Source organism: Candoia aspera, chromosome 1 (assembly GCF_035149785.1).
Source record: "Candoia aspera isolate rCanAsp1 chromosome 1, rCanAsp1.hap2, whole genome shotgun sequence".
NCBI lineage: Eukaryota > Metazoa > Chordata > Lepidosauria > Squamata > Boidae > Candoia > Candoia aspera.
The window spans coordinates 192444569-192471937 of record NC_086153.1 but is presented as its reverse complement, the minus strand read 5'-3'; the positions used below and the strand labels follow the sequence as shown (position 1 = coordinate 192471937).

The 27369-nt window shown below is 37.0% G+C and overlaps 1 protein-coding gene across 1 annotated transcript in view; it reads right to left on the bottom strand.

The window, feature by feature from the left end:
- LOC134507489 (neurabin-1-like) overlaps window positions 1-27369 on the bottom strand; it is a 63988-nt gene that overhangs the window by 12584 nt on the left and 24035 nt on the right. The window contains exons 8-16 of the mRNA XM_063318158.1: window positions 21754-21807; window positions 20217-20446; window positions 18619-18712; window positions 18360-18531; window positions 17179-17330; window positions 14921-15230; window positions 5200-5281; window positions 2799-2870; window positions 914-1109 (exon numbers count right to left, since the gene is read on the bottom strand). Coding sequence (XP_063174228.1) covers window positions 914-1109; window positions 2799-2870; window positions 5200-5281; window positions 14921-15230; window positions 17179-17330; window positions 18360-18531; window positions 18619-18712; window positions 20217-20446; window positions 21754-21807 — 1362 coding nt within the window. The remainder of the gene's footprint in view (window positions 1-913; window positions 1110-2798; window positions 2871-5199; window positions 5282-14920; window positions 15231-17178; window positions 17331-18359; window positions 18532-18618; window positions 18713-20216; window positions 20447-21753; window positions 21808-27369) is intronic.

The window sequence follows — 27369 nt, the reverse complement described above, 5'->3', positions numbered from 1 at the left end:
GTACATTAGCAATTCTGTTAAATGAGAAGCAGGGAGTTTAACAGTATTAAGTGTTTGTTTTAACAACAAAAATAAAAAAGACACAGACGTATGCATCCCCATATTTCACGCTGTCATAACTTGACAGCCATCTTGCAAGGTCTTGCAGCCATCATTACTCATCGAGATTTGCCAACAAGAAACATGTTAATTTTAGGAATGTTAATATTAGTAATTTTTTCTGTACTTGTTTAGTTAGTTAGTTATTAGTTGTTTTAACTGCAGTACAAATGTTTGAAAAAAACATCAGAAGCAATTTGTTTTAATTAAATAAAATTTTAAAGAAACTGGGAGAAAGGATAATTTCATTATCTTGTAGCTTGTAAAAAGACTTTTATAAACAATTTGAAAGGCCTTCTGTACACAGATTTTGATCTAGCAAAACATTTCTCCTGATGGAAAAGATCGTGCCAATTCTCTCTCTCATTGCAGTCCTTTAAACCTCTGCCCTGATGATTGGATGATACAATGAAGTAACAGAGGATTGACCAAAGAGAAAGAGAAAGGGCTTTCTTTACCATGGCCTGAATCACTCCAAATGAAGTCCTGCCTTGTCAGAGCAAGCCCTGAATCCAACCCTACATATTTCAGTAGTTCTTTCTCAACTGTAGTACAGAAGTTAAATTTAACTAGCATTTCACACCATACTGAAATTTCACACATTAAGAGAGGTCTCTCTAGTTCTCATATAAACCACCCTAGAAATGTTGATAATATGTACAATGATGCAAAACCTACGGAAGCATAAACTGCCAAAATCTGTCTTTCCTGCTTGTACACAAGACAGCTCTAGAGAAATCCAAGCAACACTTCGACTTCTGAGGAAGTCAGCAAATCTAAATGTGCAAAATATACACAGACAGACTACATTTACCTTGCTTCTGGTCTTCTCTTGACTTTGTTCAGTGGCAATATCCTGCCCACCCTGGGAAAAACTCAGGGTGCTACTAGAGCTATGTTCTTTATGGCTGTCTCCAAACCAAGAGAAAGGCATACAAGTAGGAATAGGGGAATCGGAATCTGAGGCAGATAAATTGTTGTCAGGGTCTTCCAATAATTCTCGGGAACCCCTGAAATAATATTATTTCCATAAAACAATATATCAACATCTACTGTACATGCAAATCAAGCTTTTTAATATATTTGTTGTGATTCCTATTTTAACATTCAGTATAACGTTTTATAGCACAGAACCTAAATAATTTTATTTATTTATTTATCATATTTTTATCACTGCCCATCTCCCACACACAGGGATAATAACCTTTGAACAAGCTTGGCTTAATATTTTTAAAGCATTTCAAAAATAGTTCTGTTACTAAGGGATTTTTGTCTTGTTCTCACAAACTGAAAAGAACTGCCATCCCTGAAAACCTTTTAACAGTAACTCTGGAGGGGGGCATATGGAAAATGTATATAAAGAAAAAAATCTCTGAGTATGTTACCCTTTTCTTTTTTTAGGAAAGGTTATACAAAATTAGGTAGAGAAATAGACTTTCAGGTGTTATGTTTTCAGTATGGGAAAAAAAGATCTCACAGTTTAACCCACATAACTCCCTTCTGATCTCACTATTAGCTTATCTTTTATTTTATAAAAAGGATAAGGTTAAACTGCTTCAAATTTGACTGAAAAAGGACTCTGAAATCTAAAACAATTTTATAAAGCTATCTCCAAATCAAAAGCAGCAATACAAATCTTGTTAAGATATAATTTAAATTGGCTGTAATAGGCAGAAATGAATCCTTTGTACAATGTCCTTAAGTTAAAATCCAAGTTCTTCAGACCTTGATACATTTTTGACCAAACAGTAAACTGTTATTTAACAGTATCCAAGGGTACTACAGCAAAATGATATAGCCTGCTGTTAGACTCTGAAGGAGACCATAAAGAAGGCTTGGAGATAGTATATACTGTAACAAGGATACGGAGACTAATAGTTCTGCACAAATGTAAGAACTGGTCCTTAAAATACTTTATAGAGGTACCTCATCCCAATTGTACTTTCTCACATGGCTCATAGTTATTCAATGCTATGTTGGGGAGGATATAAAGAAAATGGAACATTTATAGTGATCTAGCAACATAATACAAAACGTTTTGTCAGAGGTCATTATACTGGACACAGCCATCTGGACTTTATCTATATTTATCTGTTATTTGTAATTGTTTTTATATGGTGCACTTTTGCATATTGTAATTTTATTGTATATTTATTGTTTTATTGATTATCTTGTAAACTGCCCAGAGTCCCTCTGGTGAGAGGAGATGGGTGGCGACAAATTAAATAAATAAATACTGTAGACATAGGATTAATAACTAAACAACATATAAATCAAACTGCACTGTAACTCGGACTTTTAAATACAGATTTTGAAAAGGAAATTTTAAACGTATGCAATATGGAAGCAAAACATTTGCCTTCTTTTTATTAAAATCACTTCCAATGAAGTACATGAAAAGAAATTAATTGAAGCTTTGATAAAGTTAGGTGTTTGAACTCTAGATTTTATGGAGAAGATAACTTACAATTTATAAAACTGTTAGAAAAACAACATGGAAAGAATCTATTTTAGGTAGATTGATATAATGCTTGCATTTGAACACTTCTTTTCCTGAAGACTGAAATTAACATCTCTCAACAATGTATGCAATACTGAACTGTGAATTATAGTTATTCATTCAGAAGAATATTCTACTTCCAAAGCAAGACTTCAACTTGGAATGTATCAATAAGAATGTAATATGCATCTCTAAATACCTGCTATCCAGAGAACTCCTTGCATTTTCTTTTTCTTGCTTCTTGCCTTTACCACCTGATTTTCTTAGGCCCCTGAAATTATAGTGAACCAATAACTTAAGCACTTCATAAATCTTAAAGTGCAATCCTACATATGCTTACCTAGAAGTAAGACATACTTATTATCAGGCATACACCTGAGTAGACACGTATAGGATTGAGCTGTTCCAAGATATTCATGTCATAATCCAAAATATAATAGTTATCACTCCACTCTGATAAACACATAAATCACAATGTGTTTTACAGTTCCAAATATTTCACAGTAGAATATAAGCTACGCTGTATACTCTTACGAAAAAATATTTGCTGAAGAAAACAAAAATGATACATTATAATATAAATATACGTGTATCAGTAAATACATGTTCTATAATGCAAACAGAAATGTCTTCCTGGCTGCCCACAGATATGAGGCCTCACCCAATCCTAGAACATTCCAAAATTCTAGCCCACATGTGACTGGATTTACCCATGCTGGAATGCTGAATGCTATCATGACCCAGAGTTCCTATCACATATATAACAGAGGTGGTTCTGTTCACCTTTCAACATCATGTGTAACACAGTTATGCTAAATTGTCATTTTTTTATCTAACTATCCATCCATCCATCCATCCATCCACCCACCCACCCACCGCCCAATCTCGTTCAATGACGACTCTGGGTGGCTTACAATAAATAAAATAATAAAACTTCATTATACAATATAATATAATAAATAGAAAATATAAAATGTAAAGTATACCATATAAAATATAAAATCCAAGATGGTCATTACAGGGGCCACATCACTGCACCAGCCACCTCCATGATCTACTGTCCTCCCTCTCACCCCAAGCGAGGTGGCAAAGCCAGGTTTTAACTCCCTTTCTAAAGGGAGAGTGGGAGCCAGCCTCACCTCTGGGGGTAAGTTATTCCAAAGGGCAGGGGCCACGGCAGAGAAGGCCCTCCTCCTGGACCCTGCCAATTGGCAATCCCTCATCGATAGGGTCTATAACATGCCCTCTCTGCCTGACCAGGTGGGATGGGTTGATGTAATGGGGGTGAGGCGGTTCCTCAGGTAACCTGGATCCATGCCATGTAGGGCTTTTACCTCTAACAGCAATTTACTATATAATGAAAAACCAATGGCTATCTTTCTGGATTTCAGGCTACTTCACACACATTATATGCAAAGACCTAGCTCTCTGGAGAAGGCACTAATGCTGGGAAAGGTGGAAGGAAAGAGAAGATGACGACCAGCAGCAATGTGGATGAACTCAGTTACAGTGGTGATGGGTGCACCGATGGAAGACCTGAAGGACTGAGTTAGGGACAGATCGTCACAGAGCAAATCAATCTGTGTGGTTGCTAAGAGTCAACACTGACTTGATGGCACATAATCAATAAAAACTCTCTACTTCTTTCATTTTTAATCATACAAATCTAGATCCAAATGATAGCCCCAATATAATGTTATAAAGTAGTCTGAACAAAGTAATTTGAATGTTTCATTATTTAAATGTGTTGGTTATTACCTTTAAAGCCCTACATGGCATGGGACCAGGATATCTGAGGGACCATCTCATCCCTATTACATCGACCCGCCCCACCTGGTTATGCAGAGGGCATGTTACGGACCCCATCTGTAAAAGAATTCCATCTAGCGGGGTCTCGGAAGCGTGCCTTCTCTGCTGTAGCTCCTGCCCTTTGGAACATCCTTCCCCCAGAGGTCCGACAGGCCCCTTCACTCCTGGACTTTCAAAAAAGACTAAAGACCTGGTTTTGTCAGCAGGCTTGGAATGGGAGGGGGAATAGTTATACCTGGGGATGGCTAGCGCCCTAAGTGATTTTGAGGGGCTTGCTACACTCACGGACTGATTAAAATCTCTTGCCACTTAGATTTTACTATATTCTTATTTTATTGTATTGTTGTACTGAAATGGTTTTAAATTTTAACTGCATGTTATTGTAAACCGCCCAGAGTCCCCCATGAGGGGGAGATGGGCGGTGAATAAATTTATAAACAAATAAATAAAATGTGTATCACGTATATAATCTATTTCATGCATATCCTATTAAATAGCAAATAAAACACTTCCTATTAAAAGTGTATTTTAAGTCAAAACAAAACCCAAAACTCAATCTTTGAAGCTAAATGATAGTCTCTAGTGCCATAAAGCAAAAAAAAAAAAAAAAGATTGTTTCCCATGATGTTAGAAGGGCAAAGAAGTTCCAAGGTACACTTAAAGTGATATTTCGATACAGATAGTTATTACCACCGTTAATTATTCAGATGAGTATCTAACATTGATGTAACAGAATTGCAGTTCCGTAAGTCAACATTAACTTTCTGTTATTAAAACCAAGGAAGTCATACCCAAAATCTGGAAAACGTCTTTTGGATTTCCCCACAGAAGGACCTTCACTGGATTCAGCCTTTTCTTCAGTTCTTTTGTCATCTGTAATAAATACATATACTGACATAAATTAAACGCCATAATGATAATTTAATGAAATGGTGAGAGAAAATAGAGCCATTCTACATGAGGGGAAACAAGAGGTTATCCAGCAACACTTTCTTAAGATGGTAATGGTAAGCTCCTAGATGTTAAGGAGAGTGAATAAAGTGCAGTACATAATTAACAAAAAGGGAAATATTAAAATAAGCTTTCCCCCAAGACAAAACACAGCATGTTTTTAAAATAACAGATTTTGGAATACCTTGAGAAACCATCTTTACAATTATCAAAGGTGGAGGTAAATAAAGGCAGCAAGTCCCCAAGAAGAGGTGATTAGTCCTAGTATTTACCAGATTAATTCTGCCTAACTCTTTGAGTGTGAAAGAGGCACATAGTAAGACAGGAAATAATGCCCACTCAAAAGCTCTGAGGAAGACTGCGATGTTGACTGATTCCAGTAGAATGCCAATAGTATCTGAAATAGACTCTGAAACCCAGTCATCAAGAACATCTGCTGCTTTGAGAAGCAGGAAAGACAACTTAAGCAATCAATTTTTTAAAAATCTACCAGGACATACTGAAAAAATAATGCCCCCAAAAGGATCCTCAATGTCAAAGCACAGAGTACAGTAAATTACCTCTGAGGACAATATTAGGAAATTATATGAACTCCTTCGAGCCAGCATGATATTTAGACCACTTAATGATCACTAAATAACAAAACACTTTTTTACTGCTCTGATTGAACAATGGCCACTCAGGTGAATTTTATGTTCAATATATTTTATTAAATAAAGGTCCCAAAATAAGAGTTGCTAAATTTGCATTACTGTACTGGTGTTTAAAACATGGGCTCCTTTAGTTAAAACATACGTTAAGGAATACAGCAACATTACAATGTTCTTTCTTTTTCTTCTTCTGTCCTCTTTCTAAACAATTTAAGACCTGGTTTATTAAGATAAATCCTATATCCATGTATTTGTAATACTTTTTAATCCAGTTGCCCATATTATGAGGATGGAAGAATGTTTGATGTTCAGCTTACTTTGTAATACTTCAGTGATAATGAAAGCATTATGAAGTAATGGTGTGCTAAATAGGGGCTTAAACAAAAATGTTCAAGTTCTCTTGAACTCTGTAGAGATCCTCAAAGTTCAGGACATGGACAGAACTAAGGAGATTTCAGGAATGAACTGAGGAAAGTTGGCACACTGGGATTATGACTGAGATTTGGAATCTCGCTGGGTAATACTAAAAATAGTTCATTCGTGGAAACATTTTTATAATGTTAGCATGCATACAAATAAAAATATACAAATGTCTATAACAACATTAAAGAACAAGATTAATACGCATAGCAATATGTAAATAAAAAGAAAAAGGAAGGTCTGAAAATTACATTATAAGCAGTTCCAAAAACTTTGAGAATATTCCTTGAAAGTCTTCTTTGTCAAAAACAAGCTACTTCAAATGTTGGCAAAAAAACACTGTTGCAAATCAAGTATAATTTTTTTCTTCCAGTCTTGTCTAATTCCTCTAGTCAACTCCCAAGCCCCCCAAATCCACTATTCTGCTATCTTGATAGATTCCAAATACTGGGGATGTAGCCAAGAATAACATGCACATTCTTAATATACAGCAATTGAATCAGAGTCATATTAATAATCTTGCTGATGTCAACCCCAAGTGCAACAATAACAGGATACAGTCAAACCATGTGTTTACATTCTGACTCCTGAGGGAATCTACAATTACTCGAACAGCATTGTAACCAGCCCTTACCAAACATTCTCTGAGGTGTCCCATATACATGAAGCATGTTGTTGTATTGACATTATTTTAAGGTAACAGGAAAATAATGTTGTATTATTTAATGTGATCCTCCATTGATTTATCAGAATAGGATGGTTAAGGTCCTTATAGCCAAGGTCTAGAGGTAGCTTCTATGAAATTCCTTCAACTTACTATAAAGAGTTGTATGCTAAGGAGCAACTGATAACCTTTCTGGAACCTCTAACCATTACGGGGCTTCAGAAGCAGCAACTGCATCTGAATCAAAGAAACCAAATAATGTGCTTAATTTGAATATATTGCTAAGAACCATACTGGTAAATCATTTTTTTCAAGCAAAAGTTTTAAAAACAGTTTCCTCAGAGTTAAGTTGGTCCAAAGTGATAATACTATTAGAGACCCAGTTTACACAAAAAGTCGATTTAGATAATATCTTGAACCTGAATACTTTATTACAGGTTACAAACTAATCAAGCGTATCATACTAAAAACAGTGAGATAAAATACAGACCAGAAAGGCAAAAGATACAGTAAGAAAAGGTAAGACCGATGCAGCATTCTAAAGCTCTACAGAATATTCTGCTCTGCACAGTACAGCTCCAAATAAATCCAAAATTAATTTGCCATTAGTAAAGCATGAATTCTGCAGGCTGCACATGCAAACTTAGCAATGGCTTCTATTATCTTAAGGTCTTTGTCTGCCAGAAATATATTTTTAAACTGTGATTATTCATGACATGAACTTTTCATGGGTAAATGGTCCTGTTGTATATCTGTGACCCGATTGATGTTGCTGCTTTTCTTAAGTGCTGTCTTGCATAATTGAAGGATCCACTTGTTTTTACACTGCTTTTGCCTAGTTTCTTACTGAAATTGATCTCTGCACAAACAGGGATCCTATTACTTGCCAAGATTTCAGTGGGATAAGACAGTAACTCTCAACGTGAGCCAACGTGATGGTAAAACTTGAAATTCCTTATTCCAGACAGTAATCAACATTATAGTAATGAACCAAGAATGAACTGGAACATGTGGGAAGTTAAATCCATCTCTCTTAGCAGGTAGTTCAATGAAATCTTCCTGGAAGTCCTTGCCATAAAAAGGTATTCATTATCTTACAAATTTGTTTAAAATAATTGGATGGAATAAATATGCAAAGCCCTCTCAAAATATAAATCAACTTTGGTGCTGTATATACCTTAATCACACTTAACTTACACCAAATATTCAAAGGAATCATTGACTATCAGTCTAGATCTCCAAAATGGGAAAAGTTCAAGTTTATCAGTTGAAAATACTCCTGGAAATTCTTATGTTGTGATAAACAAAGGAGTCAATATATAAACGAAAACCCCCATCCTTACGCTTTTCTAAATTGTTACTGTGATCCAGAAGCATCAAGTCTGATTTACTTCAGTTTATAGAATTTGGGACCAGACAGGATCCCAAAGTCATATATTAGTAAGATTAGGATTAGACATTTCTAGTCTATTTATAAAACATAAAAATATCATCAGCATATAATAATAATGAGGGCATCCTTCATGTATACCTTAACGTAAATTTAAGAAAAGAAAGGCACACTATTGTAGCAAATCATGATTTGGGAGTTAAATCAATCATATTGATTCAAAATACAAATTTTTTTGCAAGAATCCCAAATACTGTAAACCAAAGGACACTTCAAAAATTGCCAAGAGACCGTATCAGTTGCAAAAGAAATTACAGCTGCCAAGTCTTATCCATTTTTAAGTTAAAGCAAAAACATCTGATATGGTCAGAAGCTTGAAAAAAACAACCTGAACTAGATGCACTATGATGGTGATAAAGATGTAAACAGTTACCTTTTGCAGTCACTTTTATAGTTTGTTTTTGCATTCTTCCTATCGTTCCCTTTCTATAGGGAAACAACAATGGCATTCTTCCAATAGTTGGGCATTAACGTTTCTAGAATCCATTTCAGTTTCACTCTCAGGTATCTCAGTCACTCCTATTGTTGTTTATTCGTTTAGTCGCTTCCGACTCTTCGTGACTTCATGGACCAGCCCACGCCAGAGCTTCCTGTCGGTCGTCAACACCCCCAGCTCCCCCAGGGACGAGTCCGTCACCTCTAGAATATCATCCATCCATCTTGCCCTTGGTCGACCCCTCTTCCTTTTGCCTTCCACTCTCCCTAGCATCAGCATCTTCTCCAGGGTGTCCTGTCTTCTCATTATGTGGCCAAAGTATTTCAGTTTTGCCTTTAATATCATTCCCTCAAGTGAGCAGTCTGGCTTTATTTCCTGGAGGATGGACTGGTTGGATCTTCTTGCAGTCCAAGGCACTCTCAGAATTTTCCTCCAACACCACAGTTCAAAAGCATCGATCTTCCTTCGCTCAGCCTTCCTTATGGTCCAGCTCTCGCAGCCATATGTTACTACAGGGAACACCATTGCTTTAACTATGCGGGCCTTTGTTGTCAGTGTGATGTCTCTGCTCTTAACTATTTTATCGAGATTTGTCATTGCACTTCTCCCAAGGATTAAGCGTCTTCTGATTTCCTGACTGCAGTCAGCATCTGCAGTAATCTTTGCACCTAGGAATACAAAGTCTTTCACTGCTTCTACATTTTCTCCCTCTATTTGCCAGTTATCAATCAAGCTGGTTGCCATAATCTTGGTTTTTTGAGGTTTAGCTGCAAACCAGCTTTTGCACTTTCTTCTTTCACCTTCATCATGAGGCTCCTCAGTTCCTCTTCACTTTCAGCCATCAAAGTGGTATCATCTGCATATCTGAGATTGTTAATGTTTCTTCCAGAGATTTTAACTCCAGCCTTGGATTCCTCAAGGCCAGCTTGTCGCATGATGTGTTCTGCATACAAGTTGAATAGGTAGGGTGAGAGTATACAGCCCTGCCGTACTCCTTTCCCAATCTTAAACCAGTCTGTTGTTCCGTGGTCTGTTCTTACTGTTGCTACTTGGTCGTTATACAGATTCTTCAGGAGGCAGACAAGATGACTTGGTATCCCCATACCGCTAAGAACTTGCCACAATTTGTTATGGTCCACACAGTCAAAGGCTTTAGAATAGTCAATAAAACAGAAATAGATCTTTTTCTGAAACTCCCTGGCTTTTTCCATTATCCAGCGGATATTGGCAATTTGGTCTCTAGTTCCTCTGCCTTTTCTAAACCCAGCTTGTACATCTGGCAATTCTCGCTCCATGAACTGCTGAAGTCTACCTTGCAGGATCTTGAGCATTACCTTACTGGCATGTGAAATGAGTGCCACTGTTCGATAGTTTGAACATTCTTTAGTGTTTCCCTTTTTTGGTATGGGGATATAAGTTGATTTTTTCCAGTCTGATGGCCATTCTTGTGTTTTCCAAATTTGCTGGCATATAGCATGCATTACCTTGACAGCATCATCTTGCAAGATTTTGAACAGTTCAGCTGGGATGCCGTCGTCTCCTGTTGCCTTGTTATTAGCAATGCTTCTTAAGGCCCACTCAACCTCACTCTTCAGGATGTCTGGCTCTAGCTCACCGACCACACCGTCAAAGCTATCCCCGATATTGTTATCCTTCCTATACAGGTTTTCTGTATATTCTTGCCACCTTTTCTTGATCTCTTCTTCTTCTGTTAGGTCCTTGCCATCTTTGTTTTTGATCATACCCATTTTGGCCTGGAATTTACCTCCAATGTTTCTAATTTTCTGGAAGAGGTCTCTTGTCCTTCCTATTCTATTGTCTTCTTCCACTTCTGCGCATTGCTTGTTTAAAAATAATTCCTTATCTCTTCTGGCTAACCTCTGGAATTTTGCATTTAATTGGGCATATCTCCCCCTATCACTGTTGCCTTTTGCTTTCCTTCTTTCTTGGGCTACTTCTAGTGTCTCAGCAGACAGCCATTTTGCCTTCTTGGTTTTCTCTTTCTTTGGGATGTATTTTGTTGCCGCCTCCTGAACAATGCTGCCAACTTCTGTCCAGAGTTCTTCCGGGACCCTATCTACTAAGTCCAGTCCCTTAAATCTATTCTTCACCTCCACTGCATATTCCTTAGGAATATTAGTGAGCTCATATCTAGCTGATCTGTGGGTCTTCCCTAATCTCTTTAGTCTGATCCTAAATTGTGCAAGAAGAAGTTCGTGATCTGAATTACAGTCAGCTCCAGGCCTTGTTTTTACCGACTGTACAGATGTCCGCCACCTTTGGCTGCAAAGGATGTAATCAATCTGATTTCGGTGTTGTCCATCTGGTGAAGTCCATGTATAAAGCCGTCTCTTAGGTTGTTGGAAGAGAGTGTTTGTTATGCAGAGAGAATTGTCTTGGCAAAATTCTATCAGCCTGTGTCCTGCTTCGTTTTGTTCTCCCAGGCCATACTTACCTGTAATTCGAGGTGTCATTTGACTGCCCACCTTAGCATTCCAGTCTCCTGTGATGAAAATAACATCTCTTTTAGGCGTGTTGTCCAGTAGGTGCTGCAGATCCTCATAGAACTGCTCTACTTCAGCTTCTTCAGCATTTGTGGTTGGGGCGTATATTTGGATCACTGTGATGTTAGATGGCTTGCCCTGAATTCGAATTGAGATCATTCTATCGTTTTTTGGGTTGTATCCAAGCACTGCTTTAGCCACTTTACTATTAATTATGAAGGCTACTCCATTTCTTCTGTGGTCCTCTTGTCCGCAGTAGTAGATCTGGTGGTCATTTGATGTGAAGTGGCCCATTCCAGTCCATTTCAGTTCACTGACGCCCAGAATGTCTATCTTTAATCTTGACATCTCACCAATAACCACATCCAATTTGCCCTGGCTCATAGATCTTACATTCCAGGTTCCGATGGTGTGTTGATCCTTAGAACATCGGATTCGCCGTTCACCACCAGCACCGTCGGCCGCTAGCCGTCCTTTCGGCTTTGAGCTAGCTGCGTCATCACGTCTGGGGCTAGTTGAGCTCATCCTCTGTTCCTCCCCAGTAGCATTTTGACCATCTTCCGACCTGGGGGTCTCACCTTCCGATGGTATACCGACATATCTCTGGTTGTACTGATCCATTTAGTTTTCACGGCAAGAATACTGAGGTGGGTTGCCATTACCTTCCTCAGGGATCGCATTTAGTCTGACCTCTCTGTCATGACCTTCCCGTCTTGGGTGGCCCTTCACGGTTTAGCTCATGGCATCATTGAGGTGCTCAAGCTCCAGCACCACGACAAGGTAACGATCCTTTGCTGAAGAGTCACTCCTATACAATCTCTAAAATACTCATTCCCTCTCTTCAATTTAATTCCAAATTATGTCATCACTTTTATTTTTAATGCTATTAATTGTGCTTGCAACTCCTTGTTTAGCCTTTTTAATACACCTCCAAAACAGTTTTCTGTTTTCATCAAAAAACAGGCTCTCTTTTACTACACTCTTTCCAACTATCTTTTTCTCTATATGTGCAATATACAATTATTTTCTTTCTTTTTTGATGTAATCATTTCCTTATATGCAATTTTTCCTAATCCACAGCCTCTTTCACTCCATTATTTCACCAAGCATTCTTTTTAATATTTCCCATTCGTGTTAACTCTGTACACTTCTACAACATTCTATTACACAATTCTTTTCACTGTGTTTCAAGCAGCTTCTATCTCCTTTTACATTGATTTTCTATTTGTTTTGTTGAGAGATTAATCTATCTTCTAATTTTTTATATATATAACTTGTACTTTTTTCTACAGTCATTCCACTTTCACTCGTTTCTTTCACCTCTTCCATTTTACAATATAACTGGTCCTGACTGTATCCATTGGTTACTGTGGTGCATCTGATTGTTGGAAGAAAGTTAAAGTTCAGAGGTACAAATATGTTAAATCATATCCTCCAAATTTGACACTTGCCTATATATGAAGAGTAAGATGTATGATCAGAGTCATGTTTGAGATGGGCGGTGGAAAAATGTGCTAAATAAATAAATAAATAAATCTTGCCTGGACAGTAGAGATAAATGTGATTGTACATTCTTAGAAAAATACATGTATACCAATCTTATAATTTGATTTAATGATGCATGTCAGCTTTCAGCCTTCAAGATGGCCTTGTATCAGTGGAAAGACAAGATTGGACAATATGATCCCATATGTTCTAGGTTTAACACACATTTTAAAAACTGAATAGTATGCCATTTATTATTTTGAATTGTTTTCTTTTTTCCCTTGTTTTCACTAGTTTGTTTATAGTTTATAGCTATATTATAAAATATCACAAAATGCTTTATGATATTTAAATGTTCCTTCGAAGCCTACACACTCTTAGTCACACCCCATGAACCACAGCAGAAAATCCATTCTTACAATCAGCACATTTCTGGAAGAATAAAACCAAGGCTATGAGTTATGAAGGAGATTTTTGTGAAAAACACTGCAACAAAAACAAAATATTAAGACATTTAATATTTTAGCATTTAATACTGTCTTTTTATTTTGTTACAGTGTTTTTAGAAAATAACAGGGTCAGAAGTAGATGAAAATAAGGTGGTGATAAATTACTGATTATCCGCTTGAAGGAAGAATACTTCTCATCATGCTGCCACTGTGACAGGGGAAGACAAACAAATGTTCGTAGCAGGAAGGCCTGTGTAGAGGGAAGGATAACCCCACCACAGTAAGGATGGTTCACACAGGGGCAAACCTATACACGTGATGCACAATTGCTGTGAAACTAATACGGACATGTTTGTCTTAATGAGGGGATATCAAATGACACACACCTATTTCTGAGACAAAAATAATTTTCTACCTTTCATTATTTAATATAATATAAATCATTCTATAAAAATATTCTGAAAGCAATATACAGGAATAGAGTCCATAGCCATTTTTAACATGTAAAAGCAGAATAATATTTATTAAGTGTAATGTTTGCACGGGGCCATTTCAGTTACTGGGTTTCTTCAGGATCCATAACCAGAAAAATCTCTACTAAGGAGTTTGACTGATTTTACATGAAATGAATCCCTTCCCCAACCCTTTGAAAGGGGAACATTAATTTATAAACCTCTTTTATAAAGTTAAACTATCAACTGAATCTGGCCAGTAAAGATGGAATATAAATCCTGATCATACATTAGACTGCCAATAAAGTATGAAGACCAAGATGCAAGGGATGAAGCTCCAGCCAGGATCTAAAGTAATACAATCTGCAATATTAATAGTAATACACTACCATGTGATTGTGATGGACAGCTTGCTAAGTGTAAGGTAAAGGTAAAGGTTTCCCTTGACGTAAAGTCCAGTCGAATCCGACTCTAGGGGGCGGTGCTCATCTCCGTTTCTAAGCCTTGGAGCCGCCGTTGTCATAGACACTTCCGGGTCATGTGGCCAGCATGATGACTCGGAACGCCGTTACCTTCCCGCCGAAGCGGTACCTATTGATCTACTCACATTTGCATGTTTTTGAACTGCTAGGTGAGCAGGAGCTGGGACGAGCAACGGGAGCTCACCCCGCCGTGCGGTTTCGAACCGCCGACCTTCCGATCGACAGCTCAGCGGTTTAACCCGCAGCGCAGACTGAATTTTCTTGTAATTTATGTTTTTGTGCCATTGTAACTATAAAAAAGCCTAGAAGTTATGGAGTAATTATTTTTTTATCATTTTAAAACATAAAGGACTATACTGAGTGTTACATCATCAAATTTCCGTTTGTGCAATGGGGATTTTCTATTTCCCCTTCCTCCTTCCCTCTATTCTCTTTGAGCCTTTTCTGAAGCAGATCTCCACATTTCTCCAAGAAAACCTGCAGGTTCTGCGGTATTGCAGAAACAAGAAATTCTTCCATCCACAATGATCCCCAGTTGGATGAACAGACCATAAACATCTTAATATTACCTTTGTTCACTTTTCCCTTTCCTTTTGATTCTCTTTGCTTAATATTTCCGCAGTATCCAGGAGAATTTGGAGCAGAATCATCATTAGGTGGTGGTTGAGATGTTCCAGCAGTGTCTTCTGTCTGCAGTTTATATACTGGAGAAGAGTGCACAGAAACCGACAGACTTGGTTCTAAGAAAAGGTCACTGTTTTCAGCACACTCAAGTTTATCACATTTTTTATCTGGATAGCTTTGCTGTGATAAAATGACCTTTTCTGTCACTTCTGAGAACTTGCTCATGGTATTTTCTTCTGTATCATCACTGATATCCTAAAAACATGTTTAAGAAAACATTAATTTTCTATGCAAATTTAGGACCATGATTTTTCACAGCCATGCATTCCTATATTGCCCATTTGTTGAAGCTGTTATCCAAAATTTGCTGTGAATCACCTTGCCTGAATAACTTAGGGTAATATCCCAGAGACGGTTTCTTTTCTGTGGTGCGTCTGTTGCTGTGGAATGCTTTCTCTAGAGATATTCACTTACTGCATACGGCTCTTTCTTTATAATACCAACTTAAATCACTTAAGTTGTCATACCAGAACCTGTTGCTTAACTTGTAACAATTTCACTTTCATCACATCTTTTCCTCTGTATGTACTTATATATATATATAAATAAGCAATGTAATTGTATTAATTTTACATAAACATTAAAATGTAATTGTAATTACACATTACATTACGTAAACATTATATACTGTTTTGTAACAACATACATAATAATGACATATATTATGTAATAACACATAATTAGCTTAAACTTTCTAAATATAAATATACAAAAGGCAGCCAAAACAAGTAAAAATAAACCAAGCAGTAGACTATCAGTAAGAATACAATATGGATACAAAAGAAGCACTCGCAAGTCAGTATGCAGCATTTAATGTAATCTGGAAAAGTAACACCTAGCAAACTAATAAAACCTGAGACTGTGAAGTCTTAAGTGACACTGGAAGGCGAGCAGCAATGTAGCTAGGGCAAGAGAGCTACCAGCAGAAGCTCTGTATAGTCAAATAAAAAACAGAAAAAGTCTCTTTTGGTTGTTTTTTTGTTCTTCTCTTGACTGGAACTGTTCAAATCTATGTACATAGAGAAGCATGTGATCAAACAGTAGTATTACCCAAACAGAATTTTTTAAAAAAGATAGCAAAGATAAATATGTGCCTTTTCAGCTAAAGAAGTTACTTTTGTTTCGTACCTGTGATTTTTCAAATTTCCAAACATTTCAAAGATTGTGTTGCAAGCTAGATTCTTACCCAGAGAACAGTTTGCACAATGTATCTCTTAATTAATGCCAGATTTGAAGTAACCCTAAAATAATTTAGTACAAACCTATGCTACAGAAGGGATAGGTTAATAGATATACTGAGAACGCTATGGAATTCCGGCTTTAAAAGCTCCTATATAAATAAATGCCATGTTGCAGAGTAGGCCAAACTGTTTTAATTGTCTGTTCTAACCTCCCACCAGCCCAGATATATATAGTATAGTACTCAATAGCATACTAAAGCTTTGCTTTCACCAATCTTAAAAGTAAACTATTATAAATATTTAAATTTTTTTCATACTCAGCTGTCTCAGTATAGATTATGGGGCTAATCAAAAGCAAGGCTGAGTTGTATGTTTTAAATTGATTTTTAAAGCCTTTCTCTGTTCCACACGTAGTAATGATTTCCATAAGGCTGAAATAAATTTAAGGAAAAATCAGTTTTATGAGTGAGAAATAAGTATTTTCTTAAGCAGTAGAAAAAGGCCTGTGAAACCCAGATCCTCAAACAAAATACAACAAATGCAATCACCACTTTAACCTCTTCTACCCAATGTAAATTAGTTATATTCCAAGAAGGAAAGTGCTTGCACATGCTGGGAAGTGAGACTAAAGTGGTAATATAAAATCCCCTAGTGTCCTCATTAACTGTATCCATATTTTTATGGAACTGTATGCCTATTGGCATAATATTCTTGTCAAAGTCTGCCAAATGCACCAGCATTTGAGACTTGATATTTACTGGAAAGCTGCAGAAGAATGAACACCATCTACATCATGTTAAATATGGACTTGTTCGGGAAGCTGGGAGAACAAAGGAATGAGATCTTTTAGGTCATCTGCCAGAAACGCTGAGTCAATTATGTATTTTATCTCATGAATGCTTTCACTGTAGACAAAGTAACAAATTATATCTGGGAAAAACCCAATAAAATTAATACTATACCTGTGAGTTTCTATCTTTTTGTTTAGCTCCAAGAGATTCCTTTAGCTTTGACCGAGAAGGTGGCTGACGTTTTACTTTCAAGGCAAGCTGGGCCTTAGCTTTATGTGCACTTGTATCTAACCTTGGTGGGTCTCCAACAAAGGTATCAAAATCTATAACAAATGCATAGTTACTTATTTAAAAAGTTTACTACAGCACTTATTCATCACCTCATTTTATTATGCAATTACTCAGTATTCCTTTTTACTTGTAACTTCATACAATCAGACAAGTAACCATTTAGATTCTGACATACTGTTTTACAAAAGAAGATACGTATCACTGAACCCGCTGCAGTCGATGATTTAAAATCATGTTTTAAAAATGTGTTGCGTGCCTTTTAATACAGGTGGTCCTTGTCCCATGGTCATGTGACCTTCCCAGCCAGCTTCCCACAAGCAAAGTCAATGGGGAAACCAGCAGGAAGTTGGAAGTTGTGGTCAAGGGAGGTTCTCACTTAATGATGCAACCAGGATGGAACTGCTGTCGCCAAGCAGCTCAGTCACGTGGTTTTTCAACTTATGACCGCATTACTTAACAACAGAGTTTCTGGTCCCAATTAGCATTGTTAAGCAAGGACTACCTGTAGTTGCTGAAAATACAAAAAAACCCTTATTTATTCTGTCCCTCAGTTTGTAAAGTTTATACTCTCCTTATTTGACAGCTTTAAAGTTTCTCAAAATTAAATTTTATTTAATAAATAAAATATCTATTAACAGGATAGGTATACTCTGCAGCAAAATTATAGTGACAAAATATAGTACATATATATAAGAAATCGTAATTCTTTTTAAGTTTTCAAACAATACTTTCCAAGGATCTGCATTTTTTAAAAAAAATCCTCCTCTAGGGTCAGAAAATCAATACTTAATTCCCTCTGCCAGCTCCTCAGATGGCTCTTCCTTTCAGAAAGACAGAAAGCCCCAAATCAAAGGGAGAAAATAAAGTCTGAACAGATGGGCATCTGTTCTGCCTGCCCCTTGAGCATCTATTCCACCTGGCAGTAGTTAAAATTCCAAGAACAAATGAAGAACAGCAAATACTCTTTATTTTCACCTGGTAGGAATCTAACTTGTTGCATTTGTTAGAGGTTTCTATAACATAGTTCACTGAGCATCCCAATAGATTTCTTTATTACTCACCAGAAAAATCTAATTTCTCCACTGAAGACTCAATTTCCTCCAGATCACCCTTAACTTCAAAATGTTCTGCCAATTGTTCAGTACTTGGTGTGACAGAGTCTAATAAAATACTATTTCCAAACATGTAAGGGAGTTTCTCATATATTTTTAATTTGTCTTCAAGCTCTGTAATCTGAAGATGATAAACATCATTTTACAAACCAAGACACATTTACAAAGATCTTTAAAACAATATTTAAAACTATCATTTTGTCCAGACCTTCTCCTGAAAAATTTTCAACTGATTTGCATGCTCCTGATTTTTCTCTTCAATGGTTTTTGTATGATCTTCTTTTATCATGAGTTCTACTTCTCTGAGAGAGGATACAAACATATCATTAGACAACCTAAAGTAGTTACATGGTAACAAGAAAAATACTGAAGCAGTTTATTAAAATTGAGCTCATTAGCAACCAATTTTTTTTCTTTAAAAAAGAGACAATTATCCCCTTATCTTCAATTTATTGTTTATACTGTATTATTCCATTATGCACATTTGCCTGTAAATAGCTATGAAATTATACTCAGACAGATGGTGTAAATGTAACATAGGGCTTCAACTTCTTCTCTGCCTTTTTTCTCCATCCGACCTTTGCTCTCTCATCTTCACTATTGCCCCTCTTTCCCTTCTATTCCCCTTTCCAGAACAGATGGCCTCTTATTACCAGCTAACACCAGTCTCACGAGCATTGCTGCTTAGCTCAATAACCCAACTAATCTCACTTTTTATAAAACACAAAACCATCCCTCAGTGTAATGGTGTATCTGCAGATACATGTATGATTAATGCCCTTGTATGCTACATATAGGCAACTTCTGAGCAACCAATCTGGAGAGAAAATGTACTACAGATTCTGTTTTTTTTTTAAATGGCTAAATTCATCCTGATATTTTAAAAATGAAATTTTAATGGGAAGCAGTATACGAATGTCTCAAAAAGAATTAAATAAATTCTATGCTAAACTAATGTGGACATGGCACAATTCATACTTTGCCTTTTTTGTTGGTTGTTTAAAGCTATTGTATACCTTCTCTGAGGACTTCTGGATGGCTTTTAGTGGTTTATTTTGTAAATAACAGTTATAAATGATGTCTTCTGAAGGACATAAGGCTAGAACAGGCTGGTTTAAATATTTTTCTTACCTGATATGCTTTTGCAATTTTGGAAATATTTTCTGTATTTAAATGCCATTTGCTCTCCTAATTCTTTTCTTTTCACTATGCTATGCCTTCTAAACGATTATTCTTTCAAGCCAATCCATGTCATCTGTTTGATGGGCTTATGTTAGATATATAAGCAATTTGATTTAAAAAAAAAAGAACCAAGTTGTATTTGGAGGCCTCAAAACCAATTATTTTGAAAATGTTTAGTATTCTGTGGCAATAACTTCAATTTAAAGACATTATCTATCTGACCTCTAGGTATTATTGAACTGCAACCCCCAGAAGCTTCATCCACTCCAGCTAATGATGAAAGATGTAATTGGGCAACAACTGAAAGAACACAGGTTCCCCATCTCTGTTTTGATAGACTGCAATGCCATCACTGATATATAGTTACCTACAATATATCTTGTCAATATTTGCTTCTTTTCCCTGAACTACATAATTCACGTCTCACATTTTTCCCTAGCATCCAAAATAAAGCAGTGATGCTGTAATGTGCTACTTTAATCCCATGTGAGACCCTGATGCTATTTACACACACAGAGAGAGCTAGAGAGAGGGGGGGGGCATAGCCTTCAACATAGTATATGTAAGAAATAACAAGCATAGATATCTATGAACTTAACTGATGGAGCATAGTAACACACTCACTTCTGCTGATATTCTTTGAGCAATTTCTTGGCTTTGTTATACTTTTTTTCCAGCACATCATATTGTTCTTGAGTTTCTTTAAGATGCTCATTTACTGTTTTGCATAAACTCTGGGCTTCTAACCAATAGGTTTCTAACTTCTTTATTTTTTCTTTGTTCTCATCTATAGTTTCCTGGAGCTGGGATTTTCTTAACTCCCATTCAATCTTTTCAGCCTCTGTTGCTTTTAACTTAAAAAAAAATCAAGATTATTAGTTAGACTTCAGTAATTACTCAATCATGTATAGATTAACTGATCTGACTTTAAGCCAAACAAGTAAGCTTCTGTTCTGGATGCAACAAGGAACAATAATTAGTTTTGCCTTCGTTTTAGCTATCTGTAGCTGTCCTTTTGCAAAAAAAAACTACCCAGATTCATTCATTTTATGAAAATTCATGTTTCAGTTTTTATCTCTGGCCGTCTAAAATTTTTTGTCATTAATTTCTAATATTCATACTGTTCTAACTGGTAAAAAAGATCTACTATAACAAGTATCCTAATAGTGAAGTTAGGAAAACATTTACCTCATTTTCCAAAGCTAAATTTTATGGACAAGTAGGTATATTTATCTTTTTTGCTGCTATTAATACATCATGCTATCTTTGAAATGAATGTTCTCTCTCCTACTGTATTGACTAGTTTCTTGATGGCAATTTCTTATAGGTTACAAGCAAATTGTGGAAACTACATGAGGAATGTACACTGAATACATATTTGCATATAAATAAGGGAAATGATCCTACACAATATTGTTGGACTCAAAACTTTAAATAACAGTCAGCAAATTTTTAGTTTCATTACCAGAAAAAAACTGGATCAGCTGTCACTTTTTCTATCATTGCAACTCTGTTAAAAATGGTTTTCAGCGAAACAATTCATACTGCAAAAGTTTTAAAGTTGTAAGAGTCCATCTGTAATTTAGATCCAGTAATTCTAGTTATAGGTTATGTTGTAACTACAAGAAAGCTAATGACCTAGATTTCTTATTCTACTGAAAATACTATGAAATACGATGATTGCCTTCTTTTCTATCAAAAATGCAGTACAAGTGGTACATCTTATGCAGTGGAACATCTGTTTAACTGACAGGGGGGAATAAGACTTTTGTAAAAAGGTATTCTCCAGCAGAAGATAAGAAATCCCGAAGTATCAAACAATTCTAACCTATGTATCCTGGAGAAGAACAGGGCACTGCCCTTACTTACAAAAGATGCGTTGTTATCCTTACAAAACAAATTATTCCTCCAATCTATCTGTGCCTTTCATTTGCATGTATCTAACTATGCTTATTTTTATTTCAACAAATACATCACATGTGTAATGAAATTCCACAGAAAATATTCCTCTCAGATTAGCACGAACTGCATAAATAATAAGGGTTCTTATTTTTAGTTGACATTAAGCATTTGGTTTTACTTTGTCTTTAATAGACTCAGTTTGAGTTTACAAATAACTGAATGTAATTTTTTTTTTAAAAAGTACATATTGAAGATTTACCTTTTCCTTAAGTTGATTAACTTCAGCTATCGTAACTGCATGTTTTAATTGTAACTAGAAAAAACACATAGAAAGTTTTATTGAAGAAAGGAAAAAAGCTGCAACTGAAATTTGAAAAATCATTTTACGTATCTATTACTGTTCACGTTGTTTTTCATGACACTGGAAGCAATGAGGTTTCATTAGCTCAGAGCACCCACACGCTCCTTTCCTCAAGCAGCAGAACAAAGCCACTCATTTATCGCTTGCTCACACCAGAGCAGCAGCTCTCAAAATGCTGCTAGGCCACAGTTCTTAAAATGCCTCACTACTGGCCATGCCGGCTTAGTCTGCCAAGTGATGCAGTTCAGCAGTAACTGAAAGGGCGCAGATTCCCATTCTGTGCTTTACAGTCAAGAGTGCTGTCCAAACCTAAGAGGCACATTGCTTGAACTAATCAGAGGAAGTAGTTATAACTTGTTTTCCCCACCAGTTCTGCTGAAACCCAAATTTCAGTGAGTTCTTCCTCTCTCTGAATTGTTTCCAGCTGATAATTATATGATCTGCTTACGTAAGATAAATGTGAATAGACTCACTGATTCATTCATGTGACATACTGCTAGATAAAAATGGTTCCAACTGATATATTAATATACTTTCTCATATACATTGTCTGAAAATATTTCTTTATATAATCAGCATTATTACTGTTGGTAAGAAGCATTCATGAGGAGGGGTAGAAGGTAAGAATTAATTATCTCAAGGCTACTGCACAACTAAATCAAATCAAGGTATAAAGATATGCTTCATACAAAAAGGAAATGCCTTTCCCTTCTCTCTAATGACTTAGAAGAGCCTCAGAGTGTTTTTTAGCTAGAAGTACAGTGGAAGGCAGGCAGGCAGGCAGGCATTTACTGGGCGATTTTAACTATCTGGGAGATATAAAGCACCCTTTTAAGCTATCACCATCAGGCCTGCTCCAGTTTAGGGGGTTAACCAAGCTAGTTTAAGATGGTTTTATTCTGAGTAGAATGGAGAGAGTTGGAAGAGAAGGTACAACTGGGTTAGAGAGGAGAGGAAGGCTAGATGAAATGGTTGGCAAATGGGTGGAGAGATATAGGAGAATGAGAGGAGAAAAGGAAGGAAGGCAGGCTGGCTGAATGTCACTGAGAAGTTTATTTGGAATACTGACAGCCTCATCCCTGGACACGCAGTGGTGGAGGCATTACAGAAGCAAGCCTGGGAAGGCAACGCCTCTGGAGGCAGTGGCTCTGGGCGGGGCAGGGGGGCAGCGTCACATCAACAGCATGGAGGCCACAGCTGCTGGTGAGGGAGCCTAAAGGAAGACAGTGCAGACCCCTGAGATTTGAGCACAGCAGCCGGATCAACTTATCTGCATCTTGTCCGAGAAAGGACTGAAGAGCAGAGAGGAGGGGATGGGGTGAGGACTGGGAAAAGTCATAGAGGTGGGACATGGTGTGGTGCTATGTGGAAGATCTTGCATGTATTGAGCAGCAACTTATGCCCTCACTGTGCTTATATGCTTGGATTACTGCAACGTGCTCTACTCTGGGGCTGCCTTTGAAAGCCACTCTGAAACTGCAGTTTGCACAAAATGGAGTGGCCTGTATAGTGGCAAATCAAAGATGCCACTGTAGTGTAAGACCTGTTTTATGGGTGCTGCATTAGCAACCAACAGGTTTCCAGGAGCAATTCAAAGTTTTAACTTGTATTTTGAGTAGAATTCCTATATACACATATAGAAAATATTTTAAAAATGCAATATATGATTTCATAAATTTTTACGGAGTTCTTTGGTTCCAAAGATATCTTTGAAAAAGATATAATTGACAGTTTAAGATGAGAGATCTGGTCTTCTGATTCTTGAATTATGCCATTATGCATACTTTCTGACTAGTACCAATTCTAGACATCTTCACTTAGTGCAAATTCTAATTCCTAAAGTATTATTTTTTCAAATATTTGTATATAACATCTTTGGTTACTTGGACAGTTTAGGGTTCAAAATATAGTAGATTTTCTTTATCTTCTGTTAATATTGTGCTGTTTCAAAAACTGTGGCATGTTACTTCTGGAAAATGCATTTTAATCCCTTTTCTCATGCTAAATTGATGTTATGGGGCAATCCAGAACTAAAAATTGATTTAAAAAAACACAGTTTCATGGAAGATTTGGTTGAATGCTAGGATTGTTACATTACATCAACTAGTAGATAATAATGATTTTATCATTTTCTATGCTAAAAGATAAATACCACCAGTCAGCTGTCACCCAGTATTTATTGATATCTCCATTTCGACCAGTGGAATTTTCAGCCTCAGAGAAATCCAAGCTATTAAAAGAGATCACTAAATCCTATGAGACCAAAAAGCCCACAGTCTTTATAAAATCTGTTATCAATAAATCAATTTGATATGCACATTTTAAAGACTGAAGGCATAAATAACTAGAAACCCCTATTTTGTTTAAACAATAGGAAAATGTTTTAGCCTTAATACCAAAAACCTCATTAGGCCTCAGATTATGATTTATATAACAAAAAAAGTATTGCAGACTTATTGGATCCTATTGCATTTGTACAGGAAAGGAATAACTAAATCATGATGTTGTTAGAGATGGAGACAGAATAATACTTCATTGAAACAGATTTTTCCAGTGTTCTAAACTTACGTTCTGAGAAGATATAATTACATATATTAATCTGACTTTCAGACAAAGTTTAATATTTTCAGAGGCACTTTCTTTTGAACTACATACCAACTACACAGAAATTGACAGCTGGACAACAGAAATGGATTCTCCATGCCCTGAGTATTGCCAAGAGATTAGTTTTTCAACATTAGGAAGACTAAAGGCCCCAATGACCTTGCAATTTAAGAACACATTCCCTACAGAGGTAGATTACGTATGGACAATTACAATTAAACATAGACACCTTTTATTGAAAGTAAAATTTTGTATCTATGTACAGATAAAAAACCTTATATAATTTACATTGTTGTTTTATTGCTTTTTCCCTCTTTTTGTTATTCTTTTGTATTTCTTTCATTGTTTCCCTCTGTTCTGGTTTATTAAATAAATAAAGCAAAACTGTTTGGATATTATGCTTTTTCTATAACTTTTTGTTACATGTTGGTAAATCATCAGAAGTTGACTCAGAGTCTGGTAGTAGATAAATATACAAATTGTTGGGGAAGACGGGGCCAGGTACTTTAGTGGGGACTGGCAAAGTTGGGGTATACACTTTAACAATGACTGGTAATGGGAGCTATGGTGGGTGCACTGGGCTGGCTGTTACAGGAGAAGGCAGTACACACATCAGTGCAGGTTCTGTTTCCTAGTCCAATGTCCCCTTCCCTGAATCACTGGGTCTTAGGCTGCTATTAGGAAATACCAGGTCTGTACAGAGTAAGACCACAGCCACCCATGATCTTGTAGGGGATCAATGTACAGACTCAGCATGTATTACAAAAATTGGTTGAGTGATGACAGGGATATAGCCCTCATGGAAATTTACCCTTCGGGGTTTCAGGTCCTACAGCAGCCACAATGTCACAACAAGGTAGGCTGCAATCATTCAAGGGAAACTACCAGATAATAGTAGCACCACTCAAGAGATGGATGGATGAGAGTGTCCATATATGAGGCTGGGATGTAGGGACAAACTAAGGCTGCTAATATTGGAGTCATCCAGGCTTTTAGTGCTGGGAGATCTCAATCTCCATGCCCTGGAGGTAGAATCTTGGTTGTGTGTGTCAGGACTTCATGCCCACATGACAACATGGGCTTGTTCTAGGTGATCTTAGCGCTGACTTACATAAATAGGTACACATTAACCATGGCTTTTACCTTGGATCAGATAACATGCAATCTGAATATGGAGGACATTCGTTCTTTGCTATGGTCATGTCTGATCAAGCTGTGGATCATGGATATCCTGGACCTCTGCAAGAGCAGTATATCTATTAGGATGGTTTACCCTAGTGCCTGATTTTCTGAGGCTGGGCAACTGTACTTCATGCCTGGTCAACCTTTCATAAAAGACCACAGTGCTGGATGACATTCATCCTCGAGGCTTCTCTCCAGTCACTAAACCTGAGGGCTCCTTAGTTTACCAAGGAAACTAAGTGGAAATGAAGTGAGTAAGAGATGCCTAGAGTGAAGATGGTAAAAAACAAACTGAATATGATCAAGCAAAGGTATGAATCCATGTTCAGGCCTATATAGTAGCAATAAGAACCACAAAGTGTATATATTTCTCAACTCAGCCTCTGATCTTCTGGATGGCCTCAAGATGACCTCAGATGATGTTCTAACATCACCAAAAGAAGTGGATCCAAATTTGTTTGATCTGGTTATCTTGCTGAATTTTTTTAGGGAAGGAAAAGACTGTTTCCATTGCACTACTACCACCACCACCACCCCTTAACCTCACAACCACATTTCTCCTCCTTCACTGGTACACAAGACTGTCTCCCCCATGTATGTAAGCTATGCTCAATATTATGGGGTTTTTTTTATTTCTACCAGTGGCACTATAGACAGCTGACTGTCTGCTTCATTCTCCTATGCCTCAATAAATTAAGATAATCTGTGGGCACAACAAACAAGGTGTGGCCAAGGTTGCTTAGAAACCAACTGACCCAAGCCTGGAACAGCTGAACACTAATTTGCCACCAGAGCCTTGACTGAAAGATTTAGTACATCAGTTAATTTTTCCAGTAGTGAATTCTGGAATCCCCAAGACCCAGAAGACAGCATGGGTGGATTCTTAAAACTGGTTAAGTTGAGGGTATGTTCTCCTTGATTAGTGGGGGCAGTTATAATTTGAGACAACTCTTGCACTGCTTTGGATAAAGAGATTTTGTCATGAATATTGAAGTCCTCCAACCGCAAAAACTTGGGGACCCTCAATATGACCTCAAGATCAGATTCACTAGCTCAGGCACTGAGGTTCCAGGAGAGCAAGGTGCATGGTACACCAACAGCATTCCCAACCTGTTTTGCTCTCCCAATTCCGTATAGAAACATTTGGAATCCTTACTCTCATGTACTTTAGGCCTAGTAAAGGGAAACAGAATCTCTTGCAATGATAGTGCACACACAAACACGCAGTCCCCTTTGCATCTTTGCTCCTGAACAATGAAAATTGGTGGGAGAATTATTGATCTCCCCCAACCAAGTCTCCACAGCACCCACCACGCTGGACATTTTATCTCAAATCAAAGCCTTCAGGAGGTGTGTCTGATTTACCACCAACCTGGCATTTAACAGGAACAGAGAGACTATGGGGCAGATCAAGGTCCCTCTCTCAGAGACCAGCCCAGACCAAGGGACAGGCAACACTTGCCTGATCCTCAATCTACTGAAAAGCCAGCAGCCATTCCATTACAATACCTACTCTTACCTCAAGAATTGGCTGACTGACTGTCCCATGCTCTGGAAGTACATCTTATACAGTTAAACGACACCCCACCCCCACTTTATTCTACTTTATCGTCTTAGTCTGGCTCCATCCATCTCAGCATGCAGCTCCTAGGCTCTTAAAACTGGGCTGAATACATGGTTATTATATACATATATATTCTGAAAACTCGGTAATTCAACATGGTAAAG